This window comes from Lissotriton vulgaris, chromosome 10, assembly GCF_964263255.1.
Source record: "Lissotriton vulgaris chromosome 10, aLisVul1.2, whole genome shotgun sequence".
NCBI classification, from domain to species: Eukaryota; Metazoa; Chordata; class Amphibia; order Caudata; family Salamandridae; genus Lissotriton; species Lissotriton vulgaris.
In genome coordinates, this window is record NC_141698.1 from 951,976,068 (window position 1) to 951,997,137 (window position 21,070).

The 21,070-nt window shown below is 43.1% G+C and overlaps 1 protein-coding gene across 1 annotated transcript in view; it reads left to right on the forward strand.

Annotated features, from left to right (window-relative positions):
- The window catches only part of MALRD1 (MAM and LDL receptor class A domain containing 1), a 2,333,045-nt gene that overhangs the window by 331,933 nt on the left and 1,980,042 nt on the right, over positions 1–21,070 (forward strand). Inside the window, exon 6 of the mRNA XM_086939858.1 lies at positions 12,778–12,921. Coding sequence (XP_086795984.1) covers positions 12,778–12,921 — 144 coding nt within the window. The remainder of the gene's footprint in view (positions 1–12,777; positions 12,922–21,070) is intronic.

Below are 21,070 nucleotides of genomic sequence, written 5' to 3' on the forward strand. Positions count from 1 at the left end.
CATTGATGGGGAAAGCAGCTTTGTATAAGATGATGTCTCTCTCACACTTGATATATGTGCTTCAAAACAAGCCATTTCGGATCCCTAAATAATTCTTTGTCAAAATTGAACATGAAGTACGGGCCTTACTGTGGCAGGGGGGTGCACCACGTATTGCGCTGTCCATGCTACAGAGGGAGGTGTACGATGGTGGTATTGCAATGCAAGACAGTAGGAAGCATTATTTGTCCTACAATTGTTAGTGGTAAATGACTGGGTTTTTGCAGACCCACAGGAGCCTACTGATAGAGTGGACAGAACGGTGATGGGGCACAAAAATTATGAGGGGGTTCTATATCAGAAAAGGAGGGAACTAGGCTTGCCCCTGCATACGCAAATAGTGGTTTTCACTTGGAGAGAGGCTACAAGGTTTTTGGACTGGGAGGGCACCCTAACTAATATGAGCCCACTGTGGAGCAATGACATGTTGTGGGAGGTTGGGAGCCTGAGAGGGCTCTCTGGATGGGAAATTACAGGAGTGGATCATATGGGGGATGAGTGGCGGGCTCAGGCCTAGCTCTTGTTTGACACTTTAAAAAGTGACTTTCAGTTGAGGGAAACCAAGAGATTCAAATAGCAACAACTTGGACATGCCATCACTTCGGAGGCAATTTTTTGGGGGGAAACAATTGCCGGAGACCTCCCTTTTGGAGGACCGTGTCCTTATGGAGGACATCCCATAGCAGAAGATCTCGGTTATATATCATAAGTTGGTTAACAATTTCCGGGACCCACTAGTGAGGTAGAGGGAGGCTTGGAGAGAGGATTTAGGAGACCTGGGTGATGAGAAGTGGGTGAAGGCCCACAAGAGTTGGCTATTCGAGTTTCATTCTACCTGATTCAGCTCCAAATCCTACATCGCTCTTTTACTTACGCACTTGGTTGGTAAAAATGGGGAGGGTGACAAACTCTGATTGCCTGATGGGCTGTGGTTAGGAGGGGACCTATTTTCACATTCTCTGGGGGTGCCCCAAAATACAAGATTATTGGAGAGTGATTGTAGAGACAATGTCTCAGGTGTTATCGGTTACCGTTCCATTGAGTGCCAAGTGGCTGCTGCTGGCAGTAATGGAAGGGGAAAATTGGCCAAAATATCAGAAACTTTGGTTAATGCTGGTGGTGGGAGTGGTAAAACGTAACATAGCCAAGGCATTGGGTAAAAAAATAAATAGTATATTACTCTCCATAAATATGCACTTATTTATTATTTACAAATGAAACACATTTTCATATATATTGCACTATAGCCTTTGGCACAAAAATCATAGTTTGTCTTGAGGGCCATGAAACAATTAAGGATTATAACCAATTTAACCCTTTCGATGCTGATGACGAGCTCAGCTCGTCATGATGCACGGTTGAGCTGTGCTGATGACGAGCTGAGCTCGTCATGAACAATGGGAAAGTGGGCTCCTGCAGCACAGGAGGGGAAAACACCTAGCAACCAAGGTGATAATATAGTTTCTTTTTTTTCCTCATATGGTATTGACCCAAAGTTCACTGCGCAACAATTATCATCAATGTCATCAGTATCATTGGCCATTCAGGACTTCTGTGTTGATGTTTTAGGACTTTATACTACTGAGATTCTCCTTCATCAGGACAATTATTGATTCTTTTGACAAATGACCTACTATATATTAGCTCATACACATCTGTTTACTCAATTGCCCTCATACAAACTATTTTTGTGGCAAAATGCAATATGTATGAAAATGTGTTGTGTTCTTTAAATAAGCAATATGTAGCTATCTATTTACTAAAACTCTTGGATGAAATGGCCCGCATACAAACTATGATTTACGGTAGAGGGTAAAATGCGATATGAATAAATGTTAGCTGTGTTCTGTAAATATTCAATGCCTTTTTATGTAGATTTTATTGAGATGAATAAAATATTGATCAATAATAAATAATTTTTGTGTCATATGGTTGTAGAATAACTATTAAGGATGTAACATGAACCTTTCTATGAGATTCCCTAATACTCTGAGCTGGTGCATTACATAAACAACTGCCCAGACAGGTTATGGCTGCTACGGAGAACCACACCTCCTAGTAGCATCAGGTGATCCACGGCTCCGCCCCCGGATATGGTGGAGTGTACCTGATGGCATCTGCATTAACGGGTGCTACTGCCCATTTTCACTGGGCAGATCAGCTGGTGGCTTCTCTTGTTTCCCCCGCTGGTATGTGCGGTAATTGAAGGAGGCGGCATACGGCGGGTCTTTTCGGAGCTCGAACAGAGCAGACACTGACACTGATGCGGCGGAGCCTCGCGGAGACCCGCGGAGCTCTGTGAAAAACTGCTACACGGAGGTCTGGTGTCCTGAAAGAAGGCGGAAGAGGTGAGGAGACTTTGGGCAGTGGCTAATTGAACTTTTGCTCAACTGAAGTTAGAGCCATATTTAAGAGCGGCAGAGGGTAAAACTCGCAGGCGGAGCTTCAGATTTAAAAGCTGATTTCACAATCATAACAAAGCAGGCATGATAGAGCTAGGCAAGGTAAGGCTCACTTAAAGCTTACTGTTCTGCGCAGATTGAACAACTGAAGATAGAATCAGAGGCAGTATAAGCATTATAAGCTGCCTATATGCCGGTCACTCCAGAGATGGGGAAACAGTTGAATACTCGCTTTGGAAAGGCCAAGGCGCGTCGGCTCAATAAGGAGGCAAGGGAGGCTAAAAAAGCGGCGCGGCTAGCAGGGCTGGAAAGCACCCCCCGCCTCGTATCGTGAACTCAACAGCTGAGAGCTCGGAGGGTGAAGTGGAGGAAGAGAGCTCGGACACAGCCACTCAGCAGTTAGTACTCACTGAAGAGAACACCAGTAAAGATCCGGTTACTGCAATAACCGTAGCCACTGTAACCGTTGTCTACCCACCAAGAATGGCGCAAGAAGAATGTAATCTGGACAAGGAATTGGACGCGCAGAAGAAGGGGAGTACAAAGGGGATTAAGCAATTCTCATTATTTCTGAAAAAACCTACGCCGCAGGCCTCCTTTTCTAGCCCCTCACCAGGTACCCAGAACACTAAGAACACTAACAAGGATACAGATAGTGGTGGCACGGTAGTCAGATTAGAGAGTCCGGGTCCGGGTTTGGGTTCTGACCTAAGCCCGCAAGATGAACTTAACATGGTGGATTGATTCACCCAAACTTCTTTATCTAACCTGCCTGCTTCCTGCAATCTGGATAAATACACCAACTCTAGCTCCGTTAATCAGACTGCAAGGCCAATGCCCAATCTACCGAATTCCGGGAAAGATCAATCAAGAGAGCAACGGCCCAATTCTGTGAAAAATCTTGAGCTTGCTCCAATAGCACCAACAGTGCCAATACCTTCGGCCCAGGTGCCATCCAGCCAGCAAGAGGACGCAGCGGCAGCAGATCTGAGAACTCCCCCTTCCGCCATGCCTCTGCCGCAATTTTCATATTTGCCCATGCCTCCCCTTAACGCCAATGTTAATATTGACACCGATTCTAATATAATGATGGATTCTAAGGGAGAATTCCAGATGAGTGTCAAGGATATGCGGAATTTTATCTTAGACGAGGTGCGGGACTTGAAAAGGGTTCATAAAGCAGAATTGGCCTCCCTCAGGTTACGTTTGGAGAAAATAGAGAACACAATGGGGAGCTTTCCAATCAAGCTTCAAGAGGCTGAGGAAAGAATTTCTCTCTAAGGAAGATCAACTCGCTTCCATTTTGAAAGAGGTTAAAGTTGCGGCTACAAGTAAACAGGCAATGGAAATGAAACTGGAAGAGTTGGAAAACCATTGTCGAAGATCAAATCTTCGTTTGGTTGGGGTGCCCGAGGGTCTGGATGGGTCCCAACCCCTGAGCTGGGTCATTCCTGACTTTCAAGGGGACCTTGCGATTACGAGAGCTCATCGTGTCCCACCTAAACCTCTGCCCAACTCAACACTCCCGCGCACGATTTTGAACAATTTTGCAGGCAGTTCTAACAAAAGCTTTTCAACAAAGACAATTCTCCATAAATGAGACTACAAAATGTCGTATCTTTTCAGACATGTCTGCTTCTGCGGCTCGCCGCAGGAAAGAATTTGTCAAAATGCTGCAATTATTCAAGGCAAAGGGGGCACAGGCTAAGCAATCCAAGAGTCCTGCTAAAGGGGAAGTTTTTTATGTTTACATATGTTGATGAAGCCCAGGGGCTTCTGGATCAGATCTCTCAGAACGTACAGGGCTAGAATAGTTAAGTGCCAGGGTTAAATTGTCACTTAGCCTGCTGCCAGGATTTTTGGGATGGCAGTAAAAGGGTTAAAATTCCTCGCTTTAGAGAAAATTCGTTTTTTCTTCTTTCGATTATATGTTATTGCGGGGAGACTAAACAGTTAGTTTGCTGTCTAGCATTGGAGGTTAGGTGTCAAGGGGAGCAGGTTGCAGACTGTCCCGGGAGGGCGGGAGCTGAGATCACCAGGGTGTAAAAACATGACACCCGAATTGAGTTGGGGCAGGGGAAAGTGGAGGGTATGGTGGAGGGGGAAAGTCCACTTTTTTGGGGGGTGCAGAGGGGTTGGCAAAGGGGAAAAAATGAAGCCGGCTGTTTGCTTAGAATCTATTGCTTTTTTTTCTGTTTCATTAGAAAGTCACTAGTTTTCATACATGGCTAATACATCAAATTTAAAGGTTGTATCTTTTAATGTTAATGGGCTCAATAATAAGAGAAGGATGCGTGCTATTGAAGCATGGGTAAAAACGGAAAGTCCTGGGGTAATTCTCCTACAGGAAACCCATATTTCTACCAGAAAGATATTCAAATTTACTATGTTTAAAGTATGGGCAGCCTACCGGGGGTTTTCTTCCTCCTCGGCCTCCCACAGAGGGACCGCTATATTTATTAATAAAAGCCCACAAGCAGAGTATATCAACTTTGGTAGTGATCCATCGGGGAGGTGGTGTTGGGCCTCCTTTTCGTTTAGATCAAAACCTTGCCCTCTCACATTTGTGAGTTTTTATGCACCGGTAGAGGATATTATGAAGCCCTAGCACTGACCAGGATCCCGGGTGATTTAATTGTGGGAGGGCATTTTAATATTTTGATGGACCCGTGGTTAGACTCTACAGTACATCGGAAGAGGCAGACAAAGCCTAGATCTTTTAAAGTCTTGAGGAACTATGAATCTATATTGAATCTACATGATCCATGGCGATTAGCGTTTCCGTCGCAAAGGAAATTCAAGTGTGGATCTGGCCGGTTCTGTTCCTCTTCCCGTATTGATTTTTTTTTATTTCCCAGGGGTTAGAGTTCTCTCAACAATTTTTTTTTTAATGCCTTTTCAGACCACGCAATGCTGACTTTGGAAATCCACCTGGGGGTAAGATTGAGATTGTCAAAACGGTGGATTTTCAATAAGCAATATTTAAATGATAAGGAGTGGGTGAATTTTATGGATTCGGAGATTAGACAATTCTTAAGTCAGAATACTCTGTCTGCTGCTCCACATTTAGGAGCCCATTAGGATCGCGGACGGACTTGCGTCCGTCCGCGACCCCAAAGTAGGAGGGAACCTCCGCATGGCCTGCGGAGTTCCCTCCTGTCCAATTAGGATGTGACCGCCACCATGGCGGTCACATCCTCTATTTTTACCATTGCGGCGGGTGCGGCCTCAAGCTGCACCCACCGCAATGTTAAAAATGCATCCATTGCATTTGTATGCAGAAAGCGGCAGGCACCGTGCGGTGCCCGCCGATTACTGCATACAAATGTAGGGGGGTACCATAGGTACCCCCCATGTGCACCCCCCATCCCCCCTTCACCCAGGGGCCCTGCAACGGGCCCTGCAGTGAAGTTCCACATGCTTTTCCACGGCGGAAAACCTGCCGCGGAAAAGCATGTTTTGGAACCCATCCTAATATGGCTGGCGGTGTCTGAGAGACACCGCCACCATATTAGAGCTTTTCCGCCGCAGTTGTAAGCCAACCTCGGCGGAAAAGCAGCGGACTGAAACCAGGACCCACCAGCCATCCTAATGTGGCGGTGGGTCTTTGGTGAGTCCGCAGCGGATTTTCTGCATCCTCCGGGCCGGCGGTGGCTTCCGCCGGCCCAGAGGATGCGGAAAACCCGCTATCCTAATAAGCCCTATAGTCTGGGATTCACTCAAAGCATTTGCACAGGGCCTGATAATAGGCAAGGATACAGCCATGTCTAAGAAAGCTAGGCTCGAGAAGCTACATCGTGAAGATAAGATCCATGCCCTCAATGAGATATTTCTAAAAGATCCCTCTGTCTCCAATAAAAAGCTTCTTGATCGGGCCAAGCGTGAGCTCTGCTCTGCCTATGACATCCAAAGTGAGATCTTTTTTCAACGCTTTCAACAGAAAGTATATGAGGAAAGTAATTTCACAGGCAGGCTGTTGGCATGGCAGGCCAAAGAGCACGCCGCAGCAAATCAAATTAGGGTATTAAAATGTCCTTTGACAGCTGCTCCCATAGAACATCCAGGGATAATTTGGGACATCATGATGGCCCATTATGATTCTATCTACGGTAAACTTCAAAGGGTCGATGGCCAACTACTTGCTACCTTCCTTCAGGAAAATCCATCATCAACTCTGTCTGAAATAGATAGTCAATCTATGTCAAGCTCTTTTTCCCTTATAGATTTGGAGGAAGTCTTTAAATGTTTGGCGAATGGCAACGCCTGCGGTCCAGACGGCCTACCAGCAACATTTTTAAGGTCTTTTTTGGGGCACTATAATATTTTTTTTTAGCTCTGATTAACTCTTTACTAGAAGGAGGTCCAGTTCCAGAATCTTTTAGGCAGGGGAATATAGTTAGTTTCCCAAAGAAAGGCAAAAACAAGATGGACCCTAGCGCCTATCGTCCGATTACGCTATTTAATTCGGACTATAAAATTGTCACAAAACTTTAATCTTGCAAGTTTTACAAATTTACAGCTCCTTTGATCCAACCTGATCAAAACGGGTTCTTACCTGGTAGACAATTGGCCACCAACATCCACTTTCTTGTAGAAGCATTGGATTATTTTGAGGTTCAGAAAATTCCGGCTCTCGTGTTATTATTTGACGCGGAAAAGGCCTTTGACCTTGTGGTCTGGGAGACATTATTCTCAATTTTATATTCCTTTAACATCCCACGGTTATTGATACTCTTAATTCAGAGCTTATATGAGAATGCGGTGGCTAATATAATTAATAACTCTGGAGTAGTATGATCTATTAAAATTAAGCGAGTCACAAGGCAAGGGTGTCCTTTATCGCCTGTGTTATTTGCTTTCTTTATCGAACCCCTAGCAACATCTATTCAAAATTGTGTTGATATTCACCCTCCAATTCCAGAAATGCCCAAAATAAAGCTGTACGCAGATGACATATTGCTGTTAATCAAGCCAACAGTGGAGGTACAATCCAAGGTCTCCAAATTGTTCGAGGACTTCGAAGCTTTAGGGGGTTATCGAATAAATAAAGGCAAGACGGAAGTCATACAGTGTGGGAGTGATACCATAAATCTACACCCCGACATTCAGCGCTCTGTTAAGTCTAACCCAAAGAGATACTTGGGAATATTCTTCTCCAATCTAATAGAGGATCTATATAAATTAAATGTTGTTCCCTTAATAAAGAAGGTAAAGGCCTGTTCTCCAGATGGAACCTACTCCCTTTGCCTATAATAGGACGTGTGGCTCTGATTAAAATGTCTGTGTTGCCGTTATTTAATTTTTTGTTTTCGTCAATTCCTTGCACTTTATTGGGCTATTTTTTTTTCAGGTTGACTCAATCTTTACAGCCTTTATTTGGGCAAAAAAAACACGCCTAGCACTTAGCACTTTGTATGAAGATTTAGATCATTTGTACTACATCTGCCTATTGGGGCCTCTGAACACGGTCGTGACCCAGACTAATGCCTCTACTGGGGTGCAGGCTGCTGGCCATTGTTTTGTGTAGGGTACATGGTTGCCTTGACTCTTCATGTTGCAGCTAGACTTTTTCCCTTGTTCAACTACACTACTCTGTCTTCACCTACCTGTACATGTGAGCTTGACTGTCTATGCCTGGAGCTCCAGCTTGTGGTCGCAACAATAAATAACCTACCCCTGTATGCCGGCCTTTTGTATTTGCCTGGACCTCCACTGTTTGGTCAGGGAGGCTGAGATGCTGTGAGACTGTGGGGATTGCACCTGCAAGCATCTGACTGGAAGAGTAGTTCTTGATGGGACACTAGCATCATTGTAAGAGCACGGAGGTGGGGTGATGTGCAGGCCGCAATGGCGCGCTGTACTGCGTGACTTGCGAACTTCCCCCAATGCAATATTGATGCCCTGCTATTGTACTGACCGTGAGTGGTGTATGAGTGCAGACTGGAGCTCTACTGCAGGACTTAGGGCATACGAATTGAGGGGCCACCTGCATACTTTTGTATGATGCCCGATGGAGCTACCTCGTTAGCTATGGGGGAGATTGACTTTGGGCTGCCTCCTTTGACTATCACCTACCCAGCCGGACTTCGGACTAACGCACCCGCGTCTCTCCTGACCTTACCTTCCCGCTCCCAATTCCCGCCCCCCCCCTCCGCTCCTACTCTTTCCAGCTTCTGTCCTCTGCCCTCGCATGCCCCTGCCCTTTGTCCCCACCCTGTTTGTCTGTGAACCTCTTCCCTCGCCATTTGAGACTGAACTATTTTGTATGATGCCCGATGGAGCTACCTGGTTTTAGCTATAGGGGAGATGGGCCGTGGATTCCCTCCTTGGTCGTCACCTACCCAGTCGGTTTTTAGACAGACTTCCTTTCGTCTCTACGGTTGTCTCTTCCCTTATCCTCACTCTCTCTCCTCCCCTACCCCCCACTACTTTATCTCTCCTTTCTCTCCTCCCCTAATATATTGCTGACTGTTCTATTTAATGTTTACTTGTTGTTCTTTTCCTGGAATATTGTCGAGCCACATTGTTGCACTTCCTTTCGTCTCTCCTGTTGTCTCCTCCCGCATCCTCCCTCTATTTATGTCTCTCCTTCCCTCCTCTCTCAATGTATTGAGACTGAACTATTTTGTCTGATGCCCGATGGAGCTACCTGGTTTAGCTATAGGGGAGATGGGCTGTGGATTCCCTCCTGGGCCGTCACCTACCCAGTCGGTCTTTAGGCAGACTTCTTTTCGTCTCTCCTTATTTTCTCTTCCCTAGCTCCTATCCTCTTTCCCCTGACTCTCTCCCCTTGTCTGCCCTGGGATCACAGCTTACTGGACTTCGGACGTTGCCTTGACTCGTCTACCGGTTTGTGACCCATCACCCTTACCATCCTCTTCCCATGCTGTGTCTCTCACCCTCCCCTCCCCTTTCCCCCCCCATTATCTGTCTACTTCCCGTGCTCCAACCCCCCTTCCCCTGAATCTCTCACCTTGCCTCCTTTTCCCCTTACGTATTTGTGCTTATTGTTTATCTCGACCTTACATGTAACTATGTTGCCATGCTCTAAGAACTGTGTAACCTTTGTAATGATGTAACCTGTAACTATATTTCTGATGCTCATGTAAAGCGCTTCGATACCTCCGAGTCTAGCCAGCGCTATATAAAACTTTTAATAAATAAATAAATAAATTATGATGCGTACTTTGCACAAGGTTTAAGCCTCCACTGCAAGTACATTTCTTCTCCAACATTTTTATCAATTTTATGTGTCATGATAGTCAAATTCATTCCCCCCTGCTAATGTTTAGGTCTCCAAAGTTGGTCCGGTACAAGAGTCTTCAATAGCTTTTTAAAAGAAGGCAGGCATTTTTTTAAAAATATTCCATTACGGTAATTAACTCTACTTCCTTATTAGAAGAAATCCTCCCCCCGGATAGGTGTCAAACAACTCACATATTTGGCCATAAAATGGGCGGCAGCTGCCTATCTTAAAATTTCAGATTTTATAAGGAATGGTAACTGGGTGTCCATAGCAGACATGCGCCAATTAGTGATCAATTACTTTATTCTAATGAACTCTTATGGCACTTTATTTAAATATCTTGCTGAAACAAATGTCACCCCTTTTTTGGGTCAAAATCAGTTGGTGGAGGATCTTCTAGTTAAGATTTCAGATAGGAAGCCAGGCGCCTGGAAGAAATATCTAGCTTCTGCAAGGGGGGCTGATCTTGAATCCAAAGCTTTAAGGAAATGGTCAGAGCAGGAGAACTGCAAAAAATCACTCCCCATATTTGGTCTACGATCAACAGGTTCAACTTTAGCTCTTTAAGAGGGGCAAACTGGCGCAGGATGTTATTTTTTAGTAAATGGCTGCTGTATCGAACCCCAGTTGCCCTTGCAAAGATTTACCCCAATCAGTCCTCTCAATGCTTCTGATGTTTGAATTATCCTGCTGCTAATTGGTCACATATCATGCTCTGCTGTCCAAAAATTAATGTGTATTGGGTAGAGGTATTTGAGTATTTAGAAAAAGAATGTGATTTACAGTTGGAAGTAAATGACAGGTTAATTTTATTTGGCTACGATCCTGATCTCCCTTGTTTAGATTCAGTGACTAGATTTTTGTATATAGCTATGGCAATCACAAGGTCACTGGTTTTACAAAAATTGTGCTTGGATTTAATTCCGTCAGCCCTGGAATGGGGTCAGAAGATGAGAAGGGGGAAGAAAAGCACATATACCTATGCGGCAAGCATTGGGGGACTTAAGAAATTTAATAAAACATGAGGTTTGAGCTTTAACTAATAAGCAGAGGGAAGGGCTGCAGCCGCTGTCACATGGTGGAGGGGTGGAATGAGACTCTAAACCTTGTTAAATATTTATCTATCTATTTAGTGTGTAAATGGTTACAGGGTGCTTTTTTCGTGCGATATTTGTACCTGGCGAAACTCTTTTTATAGAAGGCTTAATAGATTTATAGTGACTCAGTAGTGATTTATATTATCAAGATAGACTTTTAATTCTGTGTCTATTTTTTGTCCAATATAATATTGCAATATGTAAATGTTTATGTCTGACAAACGTTGGCTTCAATAAAAAAAAAAAAATGAGATTCCCTAATACTCTGGGGAATTAATCAGGTACTTACAACCTCTTTTTTTATAACTGTCATTAGAACTAGGCATAAGTTCTTGTCTATACTACTATTATAAAGAGAGAACAGAAACCTTTTGGCAAGGTAAACTCGGGAACCACAGCGCCAATCCACACACCCAATAGATTGTTGTAATCCTCAGGGTGTGCAGATGGACATAGGCTATAGAAAAAAAAAAGTAAATTTAAAAATATAACTTAAAAAAAAAAGTAGTGCCCTGAAAGTAGCGCCGGCCGCGACGCTGACTTCCACGACGTAGTGCTGGCCGCAACGTACGTGATGACAAGGAGGAGCGGCGATGAAGTGAGGAGCTCAGGGAGGAGCGGCGGCTCAGGTAAGGCTCTGGGACCGGTGCGGGAGGTTGGCCCGGAACGACTGCGGTAAGGCTCAGGGTCTGGGGGCAGCATTCCAGGCTTGCGTGCACTCCCGCCCCGGCCCCCGCCCACCACGACATTGTCCGGAACACAGAAAATGTCGTGGCGGGCGGGGGCCGGGGCGGGAGTGCACGCAAGCCTGAAATGCTGCCCCCAGCCCCCTTCTGCCCCGGGCAACGCTGGGGAGGGCTGCTAGTAAATATATATTAATTGATTTCAACTGTAGTCCATACTACAAACCAGAGGGTCAGGATGCTATTGCATTACTAAGTGCCAAATATCACATCTAACCAGGTGAACTAACATTTTCGACTGTGGTATTACATGTTATTAATATAGTGAAAATGTTCATAATTAAAACTTTAAGTGAAATTAGTAACATATATTCTCCCAACTACCTTGGAATCAGCCTCAGCAGATCCTAGAAAAGCAGTTCTTTTGATCCTATATGAGGCAACAATATCTTGCAATTGGAGTGGCGTGACGGGAGCGCCCCTAATTTAAGGTGACTCTCCCCCGAACTCTAAATATGTGCTTAGTCCATGCCCCATTCTGTCTTGTTATAACATTAGCATAGACAATGTTCCTCTGGGATAACTTTATTAGGGGGGTGAGTATTACCAATCTATTGTATACATTATTTCTCCAGTGGAACTGGTCCCTAAATTTGATCATTAGACATTTGTAGGAATGAGCTTCTCATTGCTTTTCTGCTCCTTTAAATTCTAAACAACTTCAATTTCCTTTATATCTTGGTCTTTTTAATGTCTTCATCTCCCCTGTTTCCTTCAACATCCTGTCCATTTTCGGCACATTTCATAAGGATAATTCCCATTCTGGTTTTATTCTGCCTTATCACTATGTTGAACTTGGGATTGCTATCTATTTACCTAATTTGTTCATATTTGTCAGTCCCTCTACTCCTTTCTCATTTTTCCACTCAAGCAATCGGAGTGCTTTATTCAGTTATGTATGTTATTTTCACTGTCTTCTTTTGCTCCATACACTTCAGTGACCACTTCTTGCTTCCAATATGACAAGAGAGTTATTATGGGAATTGTTTTGGGATAATTTCCTCGGGTGTGCCTTTACTTTTTCCTACTTACGTTCTTCTATTCCCCAAATACATTTCTCTTGTTACTTCATCAATAAATGTTGACATATTTTAATTCCTTTGTGGACATTTATTTAAAAATACCTGTAGTATATAGGTTATATATATGTTGTCTTTTGCAGTTTATTGTCTCCACCCACATTAATATGATTGTCCAAACTAAGTCGAAATAGTTAAATAAAGATGGATGTATATATTGTATCTCCCTAGCTACAATTTGTGACTTTGAGGGGGGCATGTGTAGCTGGAGTTCCGAACCTTCTATGAAAAACATTCCATGGATTCTTAAAAAGGCAGATGGCAGTATGACATCGGACATAGCTCCTCTGCAAGACTGCAGCAACAATAACAATGGTAAGGCAAGTGCTTAAGCTAGAAATATTCATTCTCTTACACAGAGATTTATAAAAATGTTGGAACGAGGATGTGGAATAAAGTCAAAATGAAAAGCTTTGAAAAGGTTTTTATGGAATTGGATTGTGGTGATTTAAATATCTACTCACTTATGTTATAGGGTTAGGAGCCAAATGTACGAAAGCTTTTTGCACTTCTAGATGGGCCTAATCGCAATTTCGACCCAGTAAGAAATGCAAACAGCCTTTTCATATGTACACAGGCCAAAAACCACTTGCAATTTGCGATTTCTATCCGGTAGAAATCGCAAATTGCAACCGCGATTTAGGAAACACAAATAGGGATTACCTATTTGCGATTCCTAATGCACATGTACAAGACATTACCTAAATGCAAATTGGGCATTTAAGAAATGCTGTTACTATCCACTGAAAGTCGGTGGTAACCATGTAGAAAAATAAAAAATGCATTTGAAAATGCATATTTTAATGTGACATGAAGCACGCATATGCCCAGGGCATATGTGCACTTACATGTGCACTGCCAATTTCGGGGTGCCTATTGGGTGGCCTTAAGCCTAGAGGCACATTTGTGTTTGGATTTCCTAATTTGCGATTAGCTGTTAGGAGAAAGGAGAAAGACTACTGTTCATTCGACATAATTTTACTTGTTTTGATGTTAAGGACAATTATGTTTTGGTAGCCTAGCATGTAAGTTAGCTAGACATTAGTAGTGCTTTTATTTGTTTTTATGCAAGAAATACTGAGATACATGAGAGGGATAAAGAGTCCTTTGAAATGGAGTTTAAATCCGCTTGCTTATTAGTGACTTTCTTTTTAATGAGACAAATACAGAGGTAGAGGAGTGTTTTATGTGAGATAACCTTTGAAATGGAATCACGCCAGTGTCTTTTTTAATTGAGAAATTATACAGAAACGACATGACCTTTCACAAAACAGTCATGTGAAGTGGAGGGAGGCTCTCACGCTTTCCACCTGTACTTGTCTGTAGGAGATGAATACAGGTGTGAATGAGCTTTTAAGGGTTATCTTCTGAAATGCATTCTGATCAAAGCCCTTTGTTAGGATCTATGGGGCAGCTTTACAAGCCCCTTGCGCCACTTTTGTGTCATTTATAACATGGGGAAAATAACGCAAAAGTGGCACAAGGGGCTTGTAAATATGCCCCTATATTTTTATGAACGAAATATAGAGATGGCAATACTGTTTACGAAACAGATTACCTAAAGGATGCAAACTTTCACCACATTCCCAACCTCAATTATGTCCAGTTGCTCCTCATAGACAGATCATGTATAGATGGCAATGTCTTGATGTACACAAAAGAAGAGCCCCTCATAGAACTGCAAACATTTTTCAGTTTTTGCAGTAAATTCATAATATCATATTCACAGAAAAGCACAGTCTACTTCAACATTACTATGACTATCAGAAAGAATGTCTATTTAGAATGTGTTTGTAAAGGAAACCTGCAAATAGGAACATGTACCTTTGTAGAACAAGCTACCTAGGTATGAAAGACAGGCACAGCTGCCTACAATCACAGATGTTCTAACATTCTCTACATTACTTGTCCAAGACGAATGCTTAAATAGTCGAACTGGCAGGAAAGGTAATTGTGCATTAAGAAAATATAATGATACGGCTGTAACATTTCTAGAGCAAACAGGACAACTAAGTGAGGGGCCACTCCATGCAGAATCACACCGACTTGACATTGTATAGAAGGACTTGTGCACACATGATGAGCTTGGTACCCATCCTGGTGCTAAAACACATAGTTCTGATTGTGAAAGTCATATTACGCAGTAGAAACATTTGCATCTGCCAACATCACAATAGACATATAAACAAAGCAATTTCAAAAATGTGATGTATAGGTGACCTTCCGCTACCATCATGCAAGCTTCAGTAGGACTGCTCCTTCTTACAGCCCTTTATGACCAAGATCGTAAGCTACAGTCAATGTAAGTGGCCAACATTCCATTGACCCTCAACCACAAAAGTAGGGCACTACTTTTTATGACACTTAGGGCCTGATTCTGATGCGGGTTGGAAAGCTTTCCCACCTAGGGCCTGATTCTGATGCGGTTAGGAAGGCCTCCTAATGGTATTTGCTCCTTCCAAATCGGATCGGGAACAACCCAGTGCCCAATTATGATGCGGTTAGGAACATATGCTCCCATTGAAGTCAATGGGAGTCCAACAAAATCGTATCGGGAAGCATCCGGATGCACTGTACTCCGTCGGTCGGACTATCCCGATCCGAGTGGGTTTGAAACCATTTCCAACCCGATTTAGTCCGGAAGCATTTCCAACCCACATCAGAATCAGCCCCTTAATAGTAAACAAACATAAAAAAATAACATTTAATGTTACATTTCCATGGAGGTGGCGACCTTACATCTTAGTTAATTTGGATGTTGTAAGAAATTGGATTGTTGGTTGAGTGGGGGGTGAACCATGGTCAAGCAACAACCACAATCCTTGTCAGGGTGGGGCACAAGCCAAGCTCAAATTAACCTGTGCTCAACCCTCTGATAGCTTGGCACAAAGCAGTCCGGCTTAACTTAGAGGCAATGTGTACAGTATTTGTGCAATAGTAATAAAAGTGAAGAAACATGCAAAAAGGATCCCACACCAAGTTAGACACATAGCGCTTTCCTTACTAAATGAATAATTAACAAAACGAAAAAGATCCTATCAGTAGAACCAGAGATATGCAATTTTATAGACTATAAGTGTGTGTAGGCAGACTGCTGTAGGTAAAAACCGAATAAAAACACACTAGCCCTGAATAAGTAAAAACCGAGTAGAAAACACACTAGCCCTAGCTTTCTTGGAAAACAAGTCAAGAAGTACTAAAATAAAGACTTGATTACCATCTGAGTAGACTGGACCCACTATTTCTAAAGCTACTTCCTTCCAAGGCTCACGTGGAAGCTCTCTGATAACCATGGATTGGACTCTCACCACTTTTGACTTCCCGCTCATGGCACATACCATACAGTCCCTAATAACCCTTTCCACCTGCAGATCCATCCCAGGCCACCAGTAGGAGGCCCGGAGTCTCTCTTTGGTTTTGGACATGCAGGAATGAGACTCATGAGCTAAATATATGAGCATCTTACGAAGATCAGAAGGAGGAATAAAGCCTAGTTCCACGTACAAGTAGTTTGTCACAGACTGCAAATTCGTCTTTGACTCCCCAGAATTTAGAAGCATCCTCAGAACCCTGTTTCTTCGTGTGTCAGCCTTTATGGATGAGAGACATTACCTCAGACAACACTGGATCTGAAGACAACGTGATGCGCCACTGATTGTCATTGATGATCTCACCACCAACTAAACACACATGAACATTACCATCATCAAAATCCCTCATCAAGAACATCGCCAGGAGAATCATCAACTAACCTCAAAAAAGTATCAGCAACACAGTTTTCCACCCCAGGAATGTATCCGATTTCAAAATTGTATTCCTGGAGTGCAATAACCCATTTGGTCATTCTGCTGGAGATTAGATCAATCCCTTTTTTAGAAAAAGTCTCACAAAGTGGTTTATGATCAGTCCTGACCAAGAACTTAGCCCCCCACAGAAACTTTTTCATCTTCTTTTCAGCCCAAAACACTGGAAGCGCCTCACACTCGATAACAGACCCCAACCCCTTAAGGCTAGCATTAGTGATAATCACGAAAGTTTTTGAGGGGTCAACATTTTAAGCTTGGGTGTGAAGAACCGGGTTTTAGCACCCAGCGGCGCCAGGGGCACGCCCAAAGTCTTCGGGTTCACCTTTCTTAGAATACAGAGACACGGGATACTTCTCGGTGACGTCAAAGACCACGTTTATTGGCTGCAACCAGGAACAGAGGTCTACGAAACACAACACGGGTGGTTCGTCAGAGACTGTACAATTTTCGTATTGCGAGACATCGTCTTTTATGCCAAAAATCACATTCCTGACTAGCATCAATTACTTACGAACTGTCCAATCACACAGTGACATTTCAAAAGATATCGCATAATGACAAGCCCACTTTCAGTTGTCCAGCCCACCATAAATGACAAGGCAAAATCCAACATTCTTGCTTGGACAGGCCGGACAAAACCCATAATAAAAGGACCTCAACCCAAACCATAAATAGGCCATAAAAGAAGGAACAGAAACAGATGAGAAGCAAGATAGAAGGGTGTGTGCATGTACCATCAACTCAGCAATGTCCTGTTCTTTGATCTCTATCTGACTAGCTGCCTAACAAGGAACTGGCTCAACAAGGTCAGCTTCGGGCAATGGAGTCAGTTCGTTCAGGTCACACAAAAGTCAGCTAAAGGTGTACGTGTCCCAAAGACTTGCTCGGCCGCAGTCATCGGCCTATGTGAGGGCAACCACAAAATGGCTGCCGTACACGAAATGGAACCCGAAGGTTCGAACGAAATCCCTGAATATACAGTGTATCCATCAATCGAACATGACGAAAACACTCGTACATACCGCACTCGTCATTTGCGGTCCGCTGATACCAAAATCGTCTTGATACAATGATCTTAATTGAACGGGTTCAGAATCACGGAACCACAGGTGCTTTGTTGAGTTTATTTTTAAGGGAAATAAATTAATTATCACAGTCTTCACTCCACTTAAATTCAGAACCTTTTTTAAGAAGCCCTCTTAAGTTAGTACAACATTCAGCAAAAACTTCAATAAATTTGTTATAGTACTCTATCATGCCAAAGAACTTCATGAACTCCTTTCTGCAGGAAGGAGGAGGCATGCGAGAATTGGTATCAACGAGGTTGGACTTAGGAGAAATGCCATCACCTGATATTGTGTGCCCTAGATAGTTAATCGAGGAAACCCCAAATATGGCACTTTTACAATTTTATGGTGAGGTTGGCTCCTTCAAGTCTACTCAAAACAACATTGAGGTGATGCTCAGTTCAACATGATCTTTAGCAAACAAAAGTGTGTCATCTTGATAGACACAGACAATTTTACAGTCCTTGAATACCTTCTCCATCATAGGCTGGAAGACAGATGCCGCAGATACCAGTACGAACAGCATTCAAACGACTCTGTATGTCCAAACGGGGTTATGAATGAAGTATAGTCTCTAGATGTTTCTGCCAGTACGATTTGGTGATAGGAGGAGGCCAAATCAATGGTGCTAAAGATCTTGGCTCCTTCCAACAATGTCAGCAGCTCTGAAATATTAGGCAGTGGATAGCGGTCCACCACCACACACTTATTGAGTTGCCTCAAATCTACACATAATCGGAGTGAACCGTTGGCCTTCCGGGATGCCACAACCGGAGCAAGCCAATCAGTACTAGCAACATCCTAAATTATTCCTCCTTGCTTGAGCTTGGCTGGCTCCTTATCCATCTCTTCCCTGACTGCCAAGGGTACACTCCTGACTTTTACAGCTGTGTGGTTGCGAATTAGGATGTATGGGAATATTTAATTTACAAATCTCTAAGACACCCAAGTTGATTTCTAAATACCCTTGGAAAATTGCTTTTGATGCGTGCTTCAATTGTTTCATCAGAGTGGACATGTACTGTCTTCATCTTTAAGTTTGATGGGAGTAGAGGACATGGCATCTAGCATGACACCCAAGTCTCCTTGGTGGAACCAGCTGATTATGCTGTCACCCTTTTCTGAGACGTAGACCTTACCGGAGACATAGCGCCCTTTGTACTCGATGAGGCCTATGAAATAACCAAGCAAGGGAATAGGCTCTCCACCATATGACAAGGGGCGTTTGTCCAGTTTGAAAAGAGAAACCGTGTGAGCAAGTTTACTTTGAATGAAGACTTTAGAGAATATAGTGATTTTAGCCCCTGAATCAAATAAGACTTTAGCACCCTCCCCTTCTACTTGAATCGTGTCGATGGGACAAGTTTTTCATTCCAACGTGGAATCCACTTGTACCACAATTTGTCCACAGACAAAGTCTTCTTCAAGAATATCTGTTTCTGCATTTTTTATGGTGGAAGAAGGTATTTTGCTCTTGCAAACAGAAGAAAGATGCCCTATCTTTTTGCATTTTGAACAGATAACATTCAAAGCAGGACACTTCTTGTCGTTGGCAAAATGCCCAACCTTATCACACCTAAAGCACTTAGGAACAGGTGATTTATTTTTGAGTTTACTTGAGTCATCAGCTTTAGGTAAGGTTGTGGTTTCCTTTTTGACAACCTGAATTGAGACTTGTTTGTCTTTCTTCAAAGTGTCTACACATTTTAAAGAGTGTTTAACCCTTTTTGCGACTTGAATCACCTCATCTAATACAGGTTTATCCCTCAGCCAAAGTTCCTCTATATTGCAGCCTACTATAAATTGGTCCCTGATCCTCTCATCTAATGAATTTCCAAATTTTCAAGAGGAAGCCAGTTTCCTAAGTTGTGTGACGTAACTCGCAATTGACTCCTCATCATTTTGAAGTCTTTTAGCATACTGATACCTCTCCAAAATTGTGCTTACTTTTGGTAAGTAGTGTTATACTCATTTAGATTCGTTCTATTCACATCACTGAACTCAGGCAGATGGTCAAATACGTCTTGTCCTTCAGATCCAAGACAATGATGGAGTAGAGAAGTTCTCCGCTTAGCACTAAGACTCACTCCACAAACCTTCGCTTACCGTTCAAAAACTTTTTTCCATTTTTGCCACTTGATGGCAGGTTCATCAGGAGACATTAGAAAAAAGGAGGGAGCAGTTACATTCTGCATGGCTAAAAATGAGTTTCAAAATACAAATTATTACAAGACAAGTTGCATAAAAGAAGGTATTGGAATATATTTGTAAAACATTGAGGCTGTGAATAATGCTAAAAAAAAAAACACAAGAAGTATTAAACTTGCAAGTTTAAATGTGTGTGCCACTGAAATGACTGTGCATTACTGTTCAATAATAGAAATGACAGTGTGCATGTCACTGAGATGACACACAGAAATGATGACATGAACTTGTCAAGCATTAAAACTGTGGGTAAAGCTGAAAAAGAGTGCACAACAAGAAGTTTTAAACTTGCAGGTTCAAGTGTATGCCACTGGGATGACTGTCCATTACTGTTCATTAATAGTGATAACAGTGTGCGTGTCACTGAGATGACATGAAGGAATGATGATAATTTCCTCGTTGTTGTATGCACAGAGTTAAGAAACCTTCAATAATAGTGTGCATGTCACTGAGATGACATGCAGGAATCAGTATCCTCGTTGCTGAAAACAAAGGGTTAACCAACCTTATGCTACTTGTGTTTGTGTCACTGAGATGACATGCAGGAAAGAAATTGTAAGATTTTCCTGGACGGTAAGACCACACAATGCGTAGTGTATGTTTGTTGCTGGTAACCTAGGCAACAAGAGGATCCTCAAGTTTGCCGTTACGTTGACTGCCACGTCAACGTGACTGCCACAGTGTTTAGCTTCGTGATGAGGCAATAACATGGATGCGCTTCAACGCAGAGAAGTCGCGTAGGGAAGCAAGCAGTGATGCAGCGATGCGGGAAAAAGAACCTAGCAGCAGGTAAGCATTCTCCAGTTAAGAATTGTGAGGAGACAGTTATTAAATGCTTTTTTTCAAGAGAGTCTTCGCGCCTAATGTGCCTCAGCTCAACGCTGTTACCCAGAGCCCTCAAATGGAAAATAAATGACCCTATACTCTGAGTCAGCGTGGCGCACTGGTCACAATTCACTGCTCCGACACAAACTAAACAAATGTCAAAGTGACTCCTTCAAGCAAAGAACATTTCAGAATTCCATCAATATCAGAAATATCGCATCGCATCACAGATGAGAAGGGGTGAGCCTGCACCTATAAAAAAACTCCCAACGCCACAATATACAGTCAATAGGGTGAGTGTGCGGCGAAGCTCCCAGCCCTCCTCACATTTAATCAAGAAGTTTAACGTATGGCTATCCAACCACAATCTTGAAGTTGTATAATAAGGGCAGATGGCTCCAGGTCTCAGAAAGAATTATTAAAGTACAGTAACTTAGAGAAGGGTAAATTTGGGCTACTTCAAGGAGAGTTGGGGTTGTTGGGTCCCTTTGTCTTCCGGCTGGCGACTATGCCAGTGTAAGATCTTCATGCAGCTGAAAGGATCTAAAAGGACGCAGGCTT